Source organism: Vespula vulgaris, chromosome 1, assembly GCF_905475345.1.
Source record: "Vespula vulgaris chromosome 1, iyVesVulg1.1, whole genome shotgun sequence".
In the NCBI taxonomy this organism is placed as follows: domain Eukaryota; kingdom Metazoa; phylum Arthropoda; class Insecta; order Hymenoptera; family Vespidae; genus Vespula; species Vespula vulgaris.
This window is the reverse complement of record NC_066586.1, coordinates 9,250,164-9,270,771: the sequence shown is the minus strand read 5'-3', so window position 1 is coordinate 9,270,771 and position 20,608 is coordinate 9,250,164. Positions and strand designations below refer to the sequence as shown.

The 20,608-nt window shown below is 34.0% G+C and overlaps 1 protein-coding gene across 2 annotated transcripts; it reads left to right on the top strand.

Annotated features, from left to right (window-relative positions):
• The first annotated feature begins 15,819 nt into the window (after positions 1-15,819).
• On the top strand, positions 15,820-20,282 carry LOC127067475 (ATP-binding cassette sub-family B member 6). 2 transcript variants are annotated; one of them, XM_051002453.1, is made up of 13 exons: positions 15,820-16,130; positions 16,482-16,628; positions 16,706-16,873; positions 16,973-17,172; positions 17,277-17,436; positions 17,572-17,783; positions 17,861-18,007; positions 18,083-18,306; positions 18,401-18,681; positions 18,793-18,893; positions 18,974-19,317; positions 19,392-19,549; positions 19,636-20,282. In XM_051002453.1, exons 2-13 carry the CDS (start codon positions 16,596-16,598, stop codon positions 20,026-20,028), a joined length of 2,421 nt encoding a protein of 806 aa, XP_050858410.1. In that variant the 5' UTR covers positions 15,820-16,130; positions 16,482-16,595; the 3' UTR covers positions 20,029-20,282. The 2 variants fall into 2 exon arrangements, with proteins under 2 accessions (XP_050858410.1, XP_050858401.1); XM_051002444.1 differs by having other exon boundaries at positions 16,482-16,873.
• Positions 20,283-20,608: the final 326 nt, after the last annotated feature.

Here is a 20,608-nt window from a genome sequence, read left to right as displayed (position 1 = left end):
TTCTTCCCGCCTTCTGGAGTTCGATATATCTCGAACGGATGGCAGGACACTCTTCTAATTGCTTGTTTCTTAATGTGCATTCAATTCTATTAACGTCGACCTTATCGTATTCCTTTCCGCCTTCTGGAGTTCGATATATCTCGAACGGAAGGCAAGACACTCTTCCAATTGCTTGTTTCTTAATGTACATGTAATTTTATTAACGTGGACCTTATCGTACTTCTTCCCGCCTTCTGGAGTTCGATATATCTCGAACGGATGGCAGGACACTCTTCTAATTGCTTGTTTCTTAATGTGCATTCAATTCTATTAACGTGGACTTTATCGTATTTCTTACCCCCTTCTGGAGTTCGATATATCTCGAAGGGACGGCAGGACAATCTTCTAATTGCTTGTTTCTTAATGGACATTTATTTCTATTAATGAGATCCTTATCGTATTCCTTTCCGCCTTCAGGAGTTCGATATATCTCGAACGGAAGGCAAGACACTCTTCCAATTGCTTGTTTCTTAATGTACATGTAATTTTATTAACGTGGACCTTATCGTATTCCTTACCACCTTCTGGAGTTCGATATATCTCGAACGGAACGCAAGACACTCTTCCAATTGTTTGTTTCTTAATGTACATTTAAATCTATTAACGTGGACCTTATCGTATTCCTTTCCGCCTTCTGGAGTTAGATATATCTCGAACGGAAGGCAAGACACTCTTCCAATTGCTTGTTTCTTAATATACATTCAATTCTATTAACGTGGACTTTATCGTATTTCTTACCCCCTTCTGGAGTTCGATATATCTCGAACGGAACGCAAGACACTCTTCCAATTGTTTGTTTCTTAATGAACATTTAAATCTATTAACGTGGACCTTATCGTACTCCTTCCCGCCTTCTGGAGTTCGATATATCTCGAACGGAAGGCAAGACACTCTTCCAATTGCTTGTTTCTTAATGTGCATTCAATTCTATTAACGTGGACCTTATCGTATTCCTTTCCGCCTTCTGGAGTTCGATATATCTCGAACGGAAGGCAGGACACTCTTCTAATTGCTTGTTTCTTAATGTACATTCAATTCTATTAACGTGGACTTTATCGTATTTCTTACCCCCTTCTGGAGTTCGATATATCTCGAAGGGACGGCAGGACAATCTTCTAATTGCTTGTTTCTTAATGGACATTTATTTCTATTAATGAGATCCTTATCGTATTCCTTTCCGCTTTCTGGAGTTCGATATATCTCGAACGGAAAGCAAGACACTCTTCCAATTGTATGTTTCTTAATGTACGTTTATTTCTATTTACGTGGACCTTATCGTATTCCTTTCCGCCTTCTGGAGTTCGATATATCTCGAACGGAACGCAAGACACTCTTCCAATTGTTTGTTTCTTAATGGAAATTTATTTCTATTAATGAGATCCTTATCGTATTCCTTTCCGCTTTCTGGAGTTCGATATATCTCGAAGGGAAGGCAGGACACTCTTCTAATTGCTTGTTTCTTAATGTACAATTAATTCTATTAATGTGGACTTTATCGTATTCCTTTCCGCCTTCTGGAGTTCGATATATCTCGAACGGAAGGCAAGACACTCTTCCAATTGTTTGTTTCTTAATGGACATTTATTTCTATTAATGAGATCCTTATCGTATTCCTTTCCGCCTTCTGGAGTTCGATATATCTCGATCGGAAAGCAAGACACTCTTCCAATTGTATGTTTCTTAATGTACGTTTATTTCTATTTACGTGGACCTTATCGTATTCCTTTCCGCCTTCTGGAGTTCGATATATCTCGAAGGGAAGGCAGGACACTCTTCTAATTGCTTGTTTCTTAATGTACATTCAATTCTATTAACGTGGACCTTATCGTATTCCTTACCGCCTTCTGGAGTTCGATATATCTCGAACGGAACGCAAGACACTCTTCCAATTGTTTGTTTCTTAATGGACATTTATTTCTATAAAATGAGATCCTTATCGTATTCCTTTCCGCCTTCTGGAGTTCGATATATCTCGAAGGGAGGGCAGGACACTCTTCCAATTGTTTGTTTCTTAATGTACATTTAATTCTATTAACGTGGACCTTATCGTATCCCTTTCCGACTTCTGGAGTTCGATATATCTCGAACGGAAGGCAAGACACACTTCCAATTGTTTGTTTCTTAATGTACATTTAATTCTATTAACGTGGACCTTATCGTATTCCTTTCCGCCTTCTGGAATTCGATATATCTCGAACGGAAGGCAAAACACTCTTCCAATTGTTTGTTTCTTAATGGACATTTATTTCTATTAATGAGATCCTTATCGTATTCCTTTCCGCCTTCTGGAGTTCGATATATCTCGAAGGGAATGCAGGACACTCTTCTAATTGCTTGTTTCTTAATGGACATTTATTTCTATTAATGAGATCCTTATCGTATTCCTTTCCGCCTTCTGGAGTTCGATATATCTCGAAGGGAATGCAGGACACTCTTCTAATTGCTTGTTTCTTAACGTACATTCAATTCTATTAACGTGGACCTTATCGTATTCCTTACCGCCTTCTGGAGTTCGATAAATCTCGAAGGGAAGGCAAGACACTCTTCCAATTGTTTGTTTCTTAATGAACATTTAATTCTATTAACGTGGACCTTATCGTACTCCTTCCCGCCTTCTGGAGTTCGATATATCTCAAATGGAAGGCAGGACACTCTTCTAATTGTTTGTTTCTTAATGATCATTTAATTCTATTAACGTGGACTTTATCGTATTCCTTTCCGCCTTTTGGAGTTCGATATATCTCGAAGGGAAGGCAAGACACTCTTCCAATTATTTGTTTCTTAATGAACATTTAAATCTATTAACGTGGACCTTATCGTACTCCTTCCCGCCTTCTGGAGTTCGATATATCTCGAACGGAAGGCAAGACACTCTTCCAATTGTTTGTTTCTTAATGTGCATTCAATTCTATTAACGTGGACCTTATCGTATTCCTTACCGCCTTCTGGAGTTCGATATATCTCGAACGGAACGCAAGACACTCTTCCAATTGTTTGTTTCTTAATGTACATTTAAATCTATTAACGTGGACCTTATCGTATTCCTTTCCGCCTTCTGGAGTTCGATATATCTCGAACGGATGGCAGGACACTCTTCTAATTGCTTGTTTCTTAATGTGCATTCAATTCTATTAACGTGGACCTTATCGTATTCCTTACCGCCTTCTGGAGTTCGATATATCTCGAACGGAACGCAAGACACTCTTCCAATTGTTTGTTTCTTAATGTACATTTAAATCTATTAACGTGGACCTTATGGTATTCCTTCCCGCCTTCTGGAGTTCGATATATCTCGAACGGATGGCAGGACACTCTTCTAATTGCTTGTTTCTTAATGTACATTCAATTCTATTAACGTGGACCTTATCGTATCCCTTACCCCCTTCTGGAGTTCGATATATCTCGAACGGAACGCAAGACACTCTTCCAATTGTTTGTTTCTTAGTGGACATTTATTTCTATTAATGAGATCCTTATCGTATTCCTTTCCGCCTTCTGGAGTTCGATATATCTCGAACGGAAGGCAAGACACTCTTCCAATTGTTTGTTTCTTAATGTACGTTTATTTCTATTTACGTGGACCTCATCGTATTCCTTACCGCCTTCTGGAGTTCGATATATCTCGAACGGGAGGCAGGACACTCTTCTAATTGCTTGTTTCTTAATGTACATTCAATTCTATTAACGTGGACCTTCTCGTATTCCTTACCCCCTTCTGGAGTTCGATATATCTCGAACGGAATGCAAGACACTCTTCCAATTGTTTGTTTCTTAATGTACGTTTATTTCTATTAACGTCGACCTTATCGTATTCCTTTCCGCCTTCTGGAGTTCGACATATCTCGAACGGGAGGCAGGACACTCTTCTAATTGCTTGTTTCTTAATGTACATTCAATTCTATTAACGTGGACTTTATCGTATTCCTTTCCGCCTTCTGGAGTTCGATATATCTCGAACGGAAGGCAGGACACTCTTCTAATTGCTTGTTTCTTAATGTACATTCAATTCTATTAACGTGGACTTTATCGTATTTCTTACCCCCTTCTGGAGTTCGATATATCTCGAAGGGACGGCAGGACAATCTTCTAATTGCTTGTTTCTTAATGGACATTTCTTTCTATTAATGAGATCCTTATCGTATTCCTTTCCGCCTTCAGGAGTTCGATATATCTCGAACGGAAGGCAAGACACTCTTCCAATTGTTTGTTTCTTAATGTACATTTAATTCTATTAACGTGGACCTTCTCGTATTCCTTACCCCCTTCTGGAGTTCGATATATCTCGAACGGAACGCAAGACACTCTTCTAATTGCTTGTTTCTTAATGGACATTTATTTCTATTAATGAGATCCTTATCGTATTCCTTTCCGCCTTCTGGAGTTCGATATATCTCGAAGGGAATGCAGGACACTCTTCTAATTGCTTGTTTCTTAATGGACATTTATTTCTATTAATGAGATCCTTATCGTATTCCTTTCCGCCTTCTGGAGTTCGATATATCTCGAAGGGAATGCAGGGCACTCTTCTAATTGCTTGTTTCTTAATGGACATTTATTTCTATTAATGAGATCCTTATCGTATTCCTTTCCGCCTTCTGGAGTTCGATATATCTCGAACGGAAGGCAGGACACTCTTCTAATTGTTTGTTTCTTAATGATCATTTAATTCTATTAACGTGGACTTTATCGTATTCCTTTCCGCCTTTTGGAGTTCGATATATCTCGAAGGGACGGCAGGACAATCTTCTAATTGCTTGTTTCTTAATGGACATTTCTTTCTATTAATGAGATCCTTATCGTATTCCTTTCCGCCTTCAGGAGTTCGATATATCTCGAACGGAAGGCAAGACACTCTTCCAATTGTTTGTTTCTTAATGTACATTTAATTCTATTAACGTGGACCATATCGTATTCTTTTCCGCCTTCTGGAGTTCGATATATCTCGAACGGAACGCAAGACACTCTTCTAATTGCTTGTTTCTTAATGTACATTCAATTCTATTAACGTGGACCTTATCGTATTCCTTACCGCCTTCTGGAGTTCGATATATCTCGAAGGGACGGCAGGACAATCTTCTAATTGCTTGTTTCTTAATGGACATTTCTTTCTATTAATGAGATCCTTATCGTATTCCTTTCCGCCTTCAGGAGTTCGATATATCTCGAACGGAAGGCAAGACACTCTTCCAATTGTTTGTTTCTTAATGTACATTTAATTCTATTAACGTGGACCATATCGTATTCTTTTCCGCCTTCTGGAGTTCGATATATCTCGAACGGAAGGCAGGACACTCTTCTAATTGTTTGTTTCTTAATGATCATTTAATTCTATTAACGTGGACTTTATCGTATTCCTTTCCGCCTTTTGGAGTTCGATATATCTCGAAGGGACGGCAGGACAATCTTCTAATTGCTTGTTTCTTAATGGACATTTCTTTCTATTAATGAGATCCTTATCGTATTCCTTTCCGCCTTCAGGAGTTCGATATATCTCGAACGGAACGCAAGACACTCTTCCAATTGTTTGTTTCTTAATGTACGTTTATTTCTATTAACGTCGACCTTATCGTATTCCTTTCCGCCTTCTGGAGTTCGATATATCTCGAACGGGAGGCAGGACACTCTTCTAATTGCTTGTTTCTTAATGTACATTCAATTCTATTAACGTGGACCTTATCGTACTCCTTCCCGCCTTCTGGAGTTCGATATATCTCGAAGGGAGGGCAGTACAATCTTCTAATTGCTTGTTTCTTAATGGACATTTATTTCTATTAATGAGATCCTTATCGTATTCCTTTCCGCCTTCTGGAGTTCGATATATCTCGAAGGGAAGGCAGGACACTCTTCTAATTGCTTGTTTCTTAATATACATTTAATTCCATTAACGTAGACCTTATAGTATTCCTTTCCGTGTTCTGGAGTTCGATATATCTCGAACGGGAGGCAGGACACTCTTCTAATTGCTAGTTTCTTAATGTACATTTAATTCTATTAACGTGGACCTTATCGTATTCCTTTGCCCGGTCTAGAGTTCGATATATCTCGAACGGGAGGCAGGACACTCTTCTAATTGCACGTTTCTTAATGTACATTTAATTCTATTAACGTGGACCTTATTGTATTCCTTTCCGCCTTCCGGAGTTCGATATATCTCGAACGGGAGGCAGGACACTCTTCTAATTGCTTGTTTCTTAATGTACATTTAATTCTATTAACGTGGACCTTATAGTATTCCTTTCCGTGTTCTGGAGTTCGATATATCTCGAACGGGAGGCAGGACACTCTTCTAATTGCTTGTTTCTTAATGTACATTTAATTCTATTAACGTGGACCTTATCGTATTCCTTTCCGCCTTCTGGAGTTCGGATATATCTCGAACGGGAGGCAGGACACTCTTCTAATTGCTAGTTTCTCAATGTACATTTAATTCTATTAACGTGGACCTTATCGTATTCCTTTCCGCCTTCTGGAGTTCGATATATCTCGAACGGGAGGCAGGACACTCTTCTAATTGCTAGTTTCTCAATGTACATTTAATTCTATTAACGTGGACCTTATCGTATTCCTTTCCGCCTTCTGGAGTTCGATATATCTCGAACGGGAGGCAGGATACTCTTCTAATTGCTTGTTTCTTAATGTACATTTAATTCCATTAACGTGGACCTTATTGTATTCCTTTCCGCCTTCTGGAGTTCGATATATCTCGAACGGACGGCAGGATACTCTTCTAATTGCTTGTTTCTTAATGTACATTTAATTCTATTAATGTGGACCTTGTTGTATTCCTTTCCGCCTTCTGGAGTTCGATATATCTCGAACGGGAGGCAGGACACTCTTCCAATTGTTTGTTTCTTAATGTACATTTAATTCTATTAACGTGGACCTTATAGTATTCCTTTCCGCCTCCTGGAGTTCGATATATCTCGAACGGGAGGCAGGACACTCTTCCAATTGTTTGTTTCTTAATGTACATTTAATTCTATTAACGTGGACCTTATAGTATTCCTTTCCGCCTCCTGGAGTTCGATATATCATGAACGGGAGGCAGGACACTCTTCTAATTGATTGTTTCTTAATGTACATTTAATTCAATTAACGTGGACCTTATCGTATTCCTTTCCGCCTTCTAGAGTTCGATATATCTCGAACAGATGACAGGACACTCTTCTAATTGCTTGTTTCTTAATGTACGTTTAATTCTATTAACGTGGACCTTACAGAATTTCTTTCCGCCTTCTGGAGTTCGATATATCTCGAACGGGAGGCAGGACACTCTTCTAATTGATTGTTTCTTAATGTACATTTAATTCTATTAACGTGGACCTTATCGTATTCCTTTCCGCCTTCTAGAGTTCGATATATCTCGAACGGGAGGCAGGACACTCTTCCAATTGTTTGTTTCTTAATGTACATTTAATTCTATTAACGTGGACCTTATCGTATTCCTTTCCGCCTTCTAGAGTTCGATATATCTCGAACGGGAGGCAGGACACTCTTCTAATTGCTTGTTTCTTAATGTACATTCAATTCTATTAACGTGGACCTTATCGTACTCCTTCCCGCCTTCTTGAGTTCGATATATCTCGAAGGGAAGGCAAGACACTCTTCCAATTGTTTGTTTCTTAATGTACATTTAATTTTATTAACGTCGACCTTATCGTATTCCTTTCCGCCTTCTGGAGTTCGATATATCTCGAACGGGAGGCAGGACACTCTTCTAATTGCTTGTTTCTTAATGTACATTCAATTCTATTAACGTGGACCTTATCGTACTCCTTCCCGCCTTCTTGAGTTCGATATATCTCGAACGGAAGGCAAGACACTCTTCCAATTGCTTGTTTCTTAATGTACATGTAATTTTATTAACGTGGACCTTATCGTACTCCTTCCCGCCTTCTGGAGTTCGATATATCTCGAACGGATGGCAGGACACTCTTCTAATTGCTTGTTTCTTAATGTACATTCAATTCTATTAACGTGGACCTTCTCGTATTCCTTACCCCCTTCTGGAGTTCGATATATCTCGAACGGAACGCAAGACACTCTTCCAATTGTTTGTTTCTTAATGGACATTTATTTCTATTAATGAGATCCTTATCGTATTCCTTTCCGCCTTCTGGAGTTCGATATATCTCGAACGGAAGGCAGGACACTCTTCTAATTGCTTGTTCTTAATGTACATTCAATTCTATTAACGTGGACCTTCTCGTATTCCTTACCCCCTTCTGGAGTTCGATATATCTCGAACGGAACGCAAGACACTCTTCCAATTGTTTGTTTCTTAATGGACATTTATTTCTATTAATGAGATCCTTATCGTATTCCTTTCCGCCTTCTGGAGTTCGATATATCTCGAACGGAAGGCAAGACACTCTTCCAATTGTTTGTTTCTTAATGTACGTTTATTTCTATTTACGTGGACCTTATCGTATTCCTTACCGCCTTCTGGAGTTCGATATATCTCGAACGGAACGCAAGACACTCTTCCAATTGTTTGTTTCTTAATGTACGTTTATTTCTATTAACGTCGACCTTATCGTATTCCTTTCCGCCTTCTGGAGTTCGATATATCTCGAACGGGAGGCAGGACACTCTTCTAATTGCTTGTTTCTTAATGTACATTCAATTCTATTAACGTGGACCTTATCGTACTCCTTCCCGCCTTCTGGAGTTCGATATATCTCGAACGGAAGGCAAGACACTCTTCTAATTGCTTGTTTCTTAATGTACAATTAATTCTATTAACGTGGACTTTATCGTATTCCTTTCAGCCTTCTGGAGTTCGATATATCTCGAAGGGAGGGCAGTACAATCTTCTAATTGCTTGTTTCTTAATGGACATTTATTTCTATTAATGAGATCCTTATCGTATTCCTTTCCGCCTTCTGGAGTTCGATATATCTCGAAGGGAAGGCAAGACACTCTTCCAATTGCTTGTTTCTTAATGTACATGTAATTTTATTAACGTGGACCTTATCGTACTCCTTCCCGCCTTCTGGAGTTCGATATATCTCGAACGGATGGCAGGACACTCTTCTAATTGCTTGTTTCTTAATGTACATTCAATTCTATTAACGTGGACCTTCTCGTATTCCTTACCCCCTTCTGGAGTTCGATATATCTCGAACGGAACGCAAGACACTCTTCCAATTGTTTGTTTCTTAATGGACATTTATTTCTATTAATGAGATCCTTATCGTATTCCTTTCCGCCTTCTGGAGTTCGATATATCTCGAACGGAAGGCAGGACACTCTTCCAATTGTTTGTTTCTTAATGTACATTTAATTCTATTAACGTGGACCTTATCGTATTCCTTTCCGCCTTCTGGAGTTCGATATATCTCGAACGGAAGGCAAGACACTCTTCCAATTGTTTGTTTCTTAATGGACATTTATTTCTATTAATGAGATCTTTATCGTATTCCTTTCCGCCTTCTGGAGTTCGATATATCTCGAAGGGAATGCAGGACACTCTTCTAATTGCTTGTTTCTTAATGTACATTTAATTCTATTAACGTGGACCTTATCGTACTCCTTCCCGCCTTCTGGAGTTCGATATATCTCGAACGGATGGCAGGACACTCTTCTAATTGCTTGTTTCTTAATGTACATTCAATTCTATTAACGTGGACCTTATCGTATTCCTTTCCGCCTTCTGGAGTTCGATATATCTCGAACGGAACGCAAGACACTCTTCCAATTGTTTGTTTCTTAATGTACGTTTATTTCTATTTACGTGGACCTTATCGTATCCCTTTCCGCCTTCTGGAGTTCGATATATCTCGAACGGGAGGCAGAACACTCTTCTAATTGCTTATTTCTTAATGTACATTTAATTCTATTAACGTGGACTTTATCGTATTCCTTTCCGCCTTCTGGAGTTCGATATATCTCGAAGGGAAGGCAAGACACTCTTCCAATTGTTTGTTTCTTAATGTACATTTAATGCTATTGATGAGGACCTTATCGTATTCCTTTCCGCTTTCTGGAGTTCGATATATCTCGAAGAGAAGGCAAGACACTCTTCCAATTGTTTGTTTCTTAATGTACGTTTATTTCTACTAATGAGGACCATATCGTTTTCCTTTTTGCTTTATTATTCCCTACATTATTTCTTTCCGTGTTACGAAGTTCAGCGGAGCACTAAGAGGTGGCGTTCGACTACAGCGTGTTTCGCAATGTGTTTCGTAATTCAATTATATGTAAGGTTGTTTATTCTTTTCTATATTATTCTTATCATCTACCGAAGTGCGAAGGAACATTAACGGATGCTGCTAGATATACATTATTAGGTGTATGGTAAAGTACTTTTAAATATATTAAGGCATACCTGTATTGTTCTCTAAATTATTTTGTTGTGTACTTAAAAGTGCTACTAAATTATTCCTTATGCTCCTAAAATGTGAATAAAAATATTTACAAATGACAGAAGATGTGCATTACTGTGTGTATTTAAAATTTCCATTAAATATTTGAATACGTATGTGGAAATGCTTTAAAATATTACTGGTTAGAATTAAAAGTTGAGCAAAATAATTCCTGCGGTCATAAATTATATGTCAATCTTACAGGATTATTATATTACATTTTACATGAAAGCCTACTAAAGTAGTGATAGTTTTTCGTTATTGTAAACATAACAATAATTAATTTGAATGTATTGATGTACTGTACAATCCAGTTATGTGTCATCTATTATTCTTCATAAGAAATAAGAACTAGAATATAACTTATATGTTACATTCCTAATAAGATAATAAATATTATTAAAATTATTACTTTATCAGTTATAATTTAGTAGTGTTCTAACAATAATCATATAACCACCACTTTTATATAAGAACATAATATATGGTATACAAAGTTTCTGACATGCAAGATATACAAAGTAAGTCATAATATATCATGTTCCTACACTACATCACTATAATAAAAATTAGAAACATAACTTCTCAAGTTCTAATTAACCTAATCGGATAAGTCCTGTTGCATTTCTAAACTTATCTATGTACCATGCTATTCGCAGATTGAGAGGTCAAATTCAATTGGTCATGTTTGCTTCGATAAGTCAGTAATTAATGATTTTAGGCACAGGCCCAATAGAGCCACCAAGACCTTCTGATAAGGACGTTTAATATCATAAGCTTGACAATGGTACAGCATCCTCGTCAAGACATCAAAATGCAACTGATTCTCTTTAACACTAATATGATATGCAAAGGAAGGAAGAGATATGATTTATATAATTCAAATAGCTATTACTTAATGGGGATTAGAAATAGATATTTAGACGATCTAATCAAGTTAAGCCATTGAACTTATAGATAAGACGCTATCGATAATAATTGCCTATTCACATTGAGCGAGTTCTTTTCAAAAATGCAGAAAGGCGCATGTATTAGCATGTTATGATGTCTTGACAATGGTCTTGCTCTTCTCCAACTTTGGACAACGGCACTGGTTGATCCTACTGTATGTGTTAATAATGAAAAACTTGAACGGAGTTTTCAGCTGAATCTGTAACTATAGCAATATAATAACTTATTACGATCTTATTATTAGCGAGCGCGAGGTTGCTTTTGTGTGTGTGTGTGTGTGCTTCTCCCAATTCCGAATCTGTAGAAACTACGGATCTAGTATGAACAAAAATATTGAAAGCCACTAAACCTAGAAATGCATTTCTAATAAGCATGTTGCGGTAAGAACAAATGCAGAGGATCTGAACAGTTATTTAGGTTGAACGGAACAAACTTGACAGGTTTCCTATTGACAAAGTAAAACATAAAATCGTCTACGCAAAAGTAGCTATCGCAGGATTTGATGTATTATGGATGGTTGTAACAATGAAAGAGCACAAGTATTTAACCGATCACTTGTTACCTCACCATCTACAATCTTAAATCTTGGATAATGGCGTAAGTGATGAATTGGGACCGCATAGTCACAAACTTCCTCCGACAATACGTGAAAGGAGTTAAACTTATGGAACCGAACTTGGGCGTATACGCAAACAGGAGTTGTCTCAACATCGAAGATTGGAATAGATAATAAACTACGGAAAATACCGAATCAGATTAGGGAGAGCAACGCGGAATGAACAAGGATTATTTAAATAACCTAATAATAGATCTTGTTCAGTTTTATACAAGTTATATCACCTTTGTGAATATCAAATGTAAGAAAAGTTTAGCGCCTATAATGAAATAGATGAACAAAAGCACAGCAATAATCAATTCGCGATTCGAGGCAATAGGGAGGCACTAAGTCGGTCTTTTTCGATCTCTCTCTCACACACAAAAACACGCGCGCGCGCGCAAGCACATACACGTAAAATAATAAGAGAAGAAGAGTAACCGAATTGAACCTAAATCTTAACGGAATAAATATCACAATTTAATCTCAACACCATCAATTCTATTTGAAGAGTTTGAAACTGTTTCAGGTCGATACGAGACGACCGTCGATAACCTTTCATTGCCAAGGGCAGTAATGCCGTTTGCGCGCCCTCTGGCGTCACTTATTCACCACCGATAACTAACATATCGATATTACCTTATCGATACAACGTCGTCAAGGACAGATTGTTTCTCCATGCTTGGAGGATTAGTAGGATGAAAATTTTTTTTAATTTTTTTTTTCATTACCTGTGGTTTCATCACTCAATGCTCGGAGAATAATTCTCCAAACAGCCATTTTGTATGACAAGAAAATTTATGGACACATGCTCACATACTTGCACCCTATCTCTATGATAGAAATTAGATATATGTATGTCTAGAATATCATCACGTTAAACCATTGAATTTGTAGATACAGGAGTATTGTCAGTAACCATTCATCCATATTCTGCTCATTTTCTATTTGAGAAAGACACAAATCATTCCCCAGTGCATAAATTCCTAACCACAGTCTTGTCTTACTGCTTTTTTGGCGATTGGCACTTGTCGCTGAAAATCTTCTTGCTTCTGATATCGGAGAGCTTGAATTGCGGTTTCCCCTAAATTCGTAACTATAGCGATAAGAGGAAAAATATTCAACTTCTAATTAACCTAATCGGATAAGTCCTGTTGCATTTCTAAACTTATCTATGTACCATGCTATTCGCAGATTGAGAGGTCAAATTCAATTGGTCATGTTTGCTTCGATAAGTCAGTAATTAATGATTTTCGGCACAGGCCCAATAGAGCCACCAAGACCTTCTGATAAGGACGTTTAATATCATAAGCTTGACAATGGTACAGCATCCTCGTCAAGACATCAAAATGCAACTGATTCTCTTTAACACTAATATGATATGCAAAGGAAGGAAGAGATATGATTTATATAATTCACATAGCTATTACTTAATGGGGATTAGAAATAGATATTTAGACGATCTAATCAAGTTAAGCCATTGAACTTATAGATAAGACGCTATCGACAATAATTGCCTATTCACATTGAGCGAGTTCTTTTCAAAAATGCAGAAAGGCGCATGTATTAGCATGTTATGATGTCTTGACAATGGTCTTGCTCTTCTCCAACTTTGGACAACGGCACTGGTTGATCCTACTGTATGTGTTAATAATGAAAAACTTGAACGGAGTTTTCAGCTGAATCTGTAACTATAGCAATATAATAACTTATTACGATCTTATTATTAGCGAGCGCGAGGTTGCTTTTGTGTGTGTGTGTGTGTGCTTCTCCCAATTCCGAATCTGTAGAAACTACGGATCTAGTATGAACAAAAATATTGAAAGCCACTAAACCTAGAAATGCATTTCTAATAAGCATGTTGCGGTAAGAACAAATGCAGAGGATCTGAACAGTTATTTAGGTTGAACGGAACAAACTTGACAGGTTTCCTATTGACAAAGTAAAACATAAAATCGTCTACGCAAAAGTAGCTATCGCAGGATTTGATGTATTATGGATGGTTGTAACAATGAAAGAGCATAAGTATTTAACCGATCACTTGTTACCTCACCATCTACAATCTTAAATCTTGGATAATGGCGTAAGTGATGAATTGGGACCGCATAGTCACAAACTTCCTCCGACAATACGTGAAAGGAGTTAAACTTATGGAACCGAACTTGGGCGTATACGCAAACAGGAGTTGTCTCAACATCGAAGATTGGAATAGATAATAAACTACGGAAAATACCGAATCAGATTAGGGAGAGCAACGCGGAATGAACAAGGAGTATTTAACATTATTATTATATACAAAGCAGGGAAGAGTTTCTTTATTATTATATAAAGAAATGTTTAAGTGGAGATAAATATGCTTCATTCTTCATTTTAACTATTAAATTTTTGTAGATATATACTTAGATAGAACTGAGGATAATTATTCAGCATAGATAATAAATTAATATTTTAGGTCAGTCCTTATAGTCAGAAACATATATTTCACTTCAGTGGAAAGTTATATTTTGCTTGGGACGTTTAATAATCTAATATGTACCTATTTATTATAGAAAAATTATGGATAAAAGAAGGATCGCGATTATAAAATTGATTAATTAACGTATATATATATGGATTAAATATTCTTGTTATTGTATAAGCAAAGTATAAGCAAAAATAAGATAATTTCAATATTTATGTAATAACAAAATTCAAGAAACCTAGATTATCTACTTTGTTCCAAGAAAAAATAAAATATTATATATAGCCATGAAGATTAATATTACTATACCAAGCAAAGAAATAATTTTAGAAATCATTAAAGAAAACCAATATCTATATTTATGGAAGATAAATCTTGATTTGTAGAATACTTGCGAGAAAAATATTTCTTTAATATTTATAAGATATAAACAGATGAATTTTAATTCTTAGAAAGTAATTTTGTAATTGGAATATATTGATATAGAATTCATAATAAGTGACCAGATAAAAGAAGTGATTGACAGAAGAATTTATAAAACTTTCATTACATCTTTGAAGTTGAATTTTACTGTATATTATTTATAATTAATTTCTCTTTGAAGATATGCAATTAGTTTTAGGGCTTGTATAAAGGCGTGTTCAAAAATTTTTCTTAATTTTTCAGCAATGAAAAGAGGTAGTACAGGTGAATCCTATATTGAAAGCTTTTGTTAATTTTTGGTTGTAAATTCAAGTGTAAATGTCAAAGTCAAGTTCCAAAAGTTGGTATAAAACTGATTCAAAAACTCTTGACTGTTTTTGATAATGAACATTATATTATGAATAGCATACCCTGACATATACTATTCAAGCCAAAATTCGTTTTACAGGTTTTAAATTTTACTTAACGGAATTCGTCAGTAAACAGATTATGATCTATTGAGATTTTTTGAAATGAAAATTATTGTTTTAGGCGTTGCCGTATTATACTGGAAGTTCTTTTCTTACGCGTCGAAGAAGTAATTTTAACCTTTATAATGAATTTATAATCTAAATACTTTATATATTAAAAATTCTGATACAAAGTTTGATATTGTGACGTCTTAAAATTTATTCAGTTTTAAGAGTAGTATTAACTTTATTAGAAAAATTGACCCCTTATACCGTAGTCACTATAATTTCGTTTATAATGATGAATTAGTCTTTCCGTTATAGTAATACTGTGCATTAATTTAGTATATGTAGTGAATTAAAATTTTATTGAAATAATATTTTTTCATTGTAAATCTTAATATAAAATTAAAATAATTTTGTATACTTACAAAAAACTGTGAACTCTCTTCTAAAGAAATGGACCAATCTCAGATCAGAAGCAATGACCAATCATAAACAAACTTCTAGCACTGGTATTTTGACATGTATTTTACCATTTTGTGACGTCATACATGGTGACTGTCGATCACGCTTGGTGATTTTATGTACTCTAATATATATTACTTTAATGAAAATATTAGAAGAAAAAACAAAATCAATCGAAACGAATCACAAAATTTTTTCCAACCATTTAAAGATGCATAACGAACCATCTGATATTGGCTTATTTATCTTATTAAACGCAGAGAAGAGGACCCTTTAATCATCTTTTTGGTACTCTATTGCAAAGTTATTGCAAAAATATTTCGGTAATCTTTACGTTGTGATTTGAAACAGCATGTATTAATGATTGTTATTCAAAGGTAAAGACTATAGATTTTATTATTAAATATTGTATGATAATGTTTTATAGCTCTTATACGTGATTTTATTTAAAAAAATTTTATCGTTTTTTTATCCAAAAACATCTTTGATCTTTAGATCAACTGTATAAATTGTAATATAACATAATGTTTGGTTTAACTCTTAAATTGTGCATGACCAACGCTGAGAGAATTATTAAGATTTTATATATTACATAAGCCATTAGATTAGTAATGTTGTTTACTATTGTTGATTAATTTATAAAAGATAAATGTATGTTATAACAATTTACAATTTATGTCAGTTATTTTAATTTTTTAAGAATTTAATCTAGTTTTTATATTTTTTAGATAGTATACATTTATATAAATGAGAAAAAGTAAGAAAATAATATTTTGAGTAATTGTGTTATTGAGAACTGAAGGAGGATATAATGGCTATTGCAATAACATATTGTCCTCCAAATGTCAGTTTTACTGAAATTTGGATTAACCATGGTATGTCAAAATGTTTTATGGATACAATAAGCATAACTATAATTTCTATGTATTTAATGATATTTGGGACAATCCAGTTATGGATGTATCACAAATACGGAACAGAAATAAATACAAATATATTACCTAGAAGTAGGCTATACAATTTCCAAAAATTTTTTCTTTATTTGGTTCCATTACTTAGTGCATTAAGAATAATTTTACAAGCAGTTGTTTTGGATGATAAAAAAATTTATGGATACATGGTAAGTTATAATCTGTCATATTTCTACTAAATGTATATATGATAGGAATTAGAAATATATATATGTATAATATATTATTATTTTAAATTGAATTTACAGATACTTACAACAGTATTGACATTGATTATTTATCCATATTCTGTTCATATATTAAGTGTAGAAAGACACAAATTATTACCAAGTGTACCACCTCGTGGTCATGGCCTTGTTTTACTGGGATTTTGGACACTGGCACTTGTTGCTGAAAATCTTGTTTTTATTAATATTGGAAAACTTGAATGGTGGTTTCACTTAAATTCGTAAGTATAATAATAAAAGAAAAAGTTTTCAAGTTTCCTGACTAACCTAATTGGATACATTATATTAGATTTTTAAATTTATTTATATACCATGTTATTTCCAGACTGACAGATCAAATTGAAATGGCCTTATTTATTTTACGCTATGTTAGTAATTTAATGATCTTTGCAATAGGCCTAAGAGCACCAGGAATATCTTCTAATACAGATCCTGAATATCATACGCTTGACAATGGTGCAGCTCCATGGTCAAGATATCACAATGTAATTCTCTTTTACATTAATATTATATAGAAAGAAAGGAAATTACTTTTTTATTAAATGATTGAATGTATAAATAGATATGAATGTTTTCTTCTTTATTTTAATAATTGGATTTTTTTACATATACATTTATAGAGAATTGAGAATAATTCTTCAGCATGGAAAAATGCATGGTATAAAATTAAAACTTTAACTCCATTTTTGTGGCCAAAAACAGATATTTTACTTCAGTTGAGAGTTATATTTTGCTTTGGACTACTTATATTAGGGCGTTTAATAAATTTATATGTACCTATTTATAATGGGAAAATTGTGGATAGCATACGGGTTGCACCTACAGAGTTTCGGTATGAAATATAATTATTTTAATATACATAATGTAATATCTCCTTATAATCTAATATATTCGTATCTTTTATAATAGATGGGATCTGATCTTAATATACGTTGCATTTAAATTTTTACAAGGTGGTGGAACTGGTGGAATGGGATTATTAAATAATTTAAGATCATTTTTATGGATTCGTATTCAACAGTTTACTACTCAAGAAGTAGAGGTTGAATTGTTTAAGTATATATCTCTTTTTTATATTACTTAAAAACATAAATAAAACAAGCGATCTTTAATATAACTTATTTCTTTTAGACATTTACATGGATTAAGCTTACGCTGGCATTTTGGGAGAAAAACTGGAGAAGTATTAAGAGTTATGGATCGTGGTACTGATTCTATAAATAATCTTTTAAATTATATTTTATTTTCAATTATACCAACGATCGTTGATATTATTGTGGCTATTGTTTTTTTCATAAGTACTTTTAATAAGTGGTTTGGCCTAATCGTGTTTATAACAATGAGTCTCTACATAAGTAAGATTTTACAAATGTTTTGTAATATTTTTATTTTAAATATTATTTCATAATGGTACAAAAAATATTTTATTACCCATTTTAATGTAATTAGCTGCTACCATAATGGTCACTGAATGGCGTGTTAAATTTCAAAGAAGAATGAATTTAGCAGATAACGTACAAAAAGCACGCAGTGTGGACAGTTTATTAAATTTTGAAACAGTTAAATATTATAATGCAGAATCTTATGAAGTAGATTGTTATAAGAGAGCTATTTTAGATTTCCAAATCGAAGAATGGAAGTCTATGGTCACATTAAATATCTTAAATATTTTACAAAATGTAATTGTTTGTTGTGGTTTATTAACTGGTTCTTTACTTTGTCTTCACATGGTTAGTATGGTACTATTCATGCAATAGATTTATAGTGTAACTGACTTCCGTGTAGAGATTAATTTATTAATCAGAATTAAAAAAATATTTTTGAATTTACTTTCCTTATAGGTTGTGACTGGTACAGGATTAACAATAGGTGATTATATTTTGTTTGCAAGTTACATAATACAACTTTATGTCCCACTTAATTGGTTCGGTACTTACTACAGGTAAATTATTTTTATCCATTTTTCTCATTACGAACTGAATTATTTATTATAATATTATAGATTTTCTTTTATATGAACAGAGCTATTCAAAAAAATTTTGTTGATATGGAAAATATGTTTGATCTTCTTAAAGAAGAACAAGAAATAATAGATGCTCCTGGTGCTGGAAAATTAGAAGTTAAACAGGGACAAGTAGAATTTTCGAATGTTTCTTTCAGCTATACTCCAGATAGAATGGTATTACGAAATATTAGTTTCATTGCACCTGCAGGAAAAACAATTGCTTTTGTTGGTCCCTCTGGTGCTGGAAAATCAACTATATTGCGATTACTTTTCCGTTTTTATGATATAGAAGAAGGCTCTATATTAATAGATGGTCAAAATGTAAAAACTGTTAAACAAAGCTCATTGAGAAGTGCTATAGGTAATATTAGATTACTATATAAATGTTAATTTAGATATCTTTATAAGGGATTACTAAGATTTTCCATAATATAGGTGTTGTACCTCAAGATACTGTTCTTTTTAACAATACAATTAAATATAATATTCAGTATGGTCGCATAGATGCTCCAGAGGCAGATGTAATAGAAGCAGCAAAGAATGCAGATATTCATGATAGAATTTTAACATTTCCAAATGGCTATGAAACACAGGTATCATATAATCTTTAATTATTATAAAAAAGAAATTATACTATTTTACAAATTACTAATATTAACCATGCATTGAATTTGTTTAGGTTGGTGAACGCGGTCTTCGTCTAAGCGGAGGAGAAAAGCAACGAGTTGCCATAGCACGAACAATATTAAAAGCGCCTAAAATAATTCTTCTAGATGAAGCAACAAGCTCATTAGATACTCATACCGAGCGTAATATTCAACTAGCATTATATAGAGTTTGTACAAATCGTACTACCATCATCATAGCACATAGATTATCTACTGTAATACATGCGGATGAAATTTTAGTTTTAAGAAATGGTGAAATAGTTGAAAGAGGTAGACATGAAGAATTAATATCATATGATGGAGTTTATCATGCAATGTGGCAAGAACAATTACAAAATGACACAGAGGTGAACCAAGGTGAGACTGTACCTGCTTCATCTGAAACAAAACTGGAAGTTTCTTAACAAATATAAAAAGAATTTGTTATTCTGTGTATAAACTTTTGTTAATTATTTATAACAGAGAATTCTTATCTTAAAAGTAAATATATTATATTACATGAAAAATGAAAGATGAAAATATAAACAGAAAATAGATGATTAAATAGTATATAAATTTACAACTTTTTATTTGTTCACTATTTGTCTAATATATAATCCTGAATTTCTAAGATACTATTCCGATAATGTAACTATATAATGTAACTATTACAAATGTGTTTATTATCTCATTAAACTGATCATTCTAGTTGCACATGTTTCAAAGATATTAATATATATTTTAAAAATGAATAATTCGATCTATTTTATTCTTCGGCTGACGGAGATTCTTCTGTCTGTATAATTTGAGTATAAGCTCCATCTGGAACCCAACCAGATTCATCTATATAACTTGGTTCAGCTATTTCATCTCCTCTCCATACAAAATAATAACTGGCAATAAAAGCCCATGCCAATATATATCCTATCTATTAATAAGAAATATAATAGAAAAACAATTATAAATAATATCTAATTGCTTACTATTAATATGAGATTAGTATAT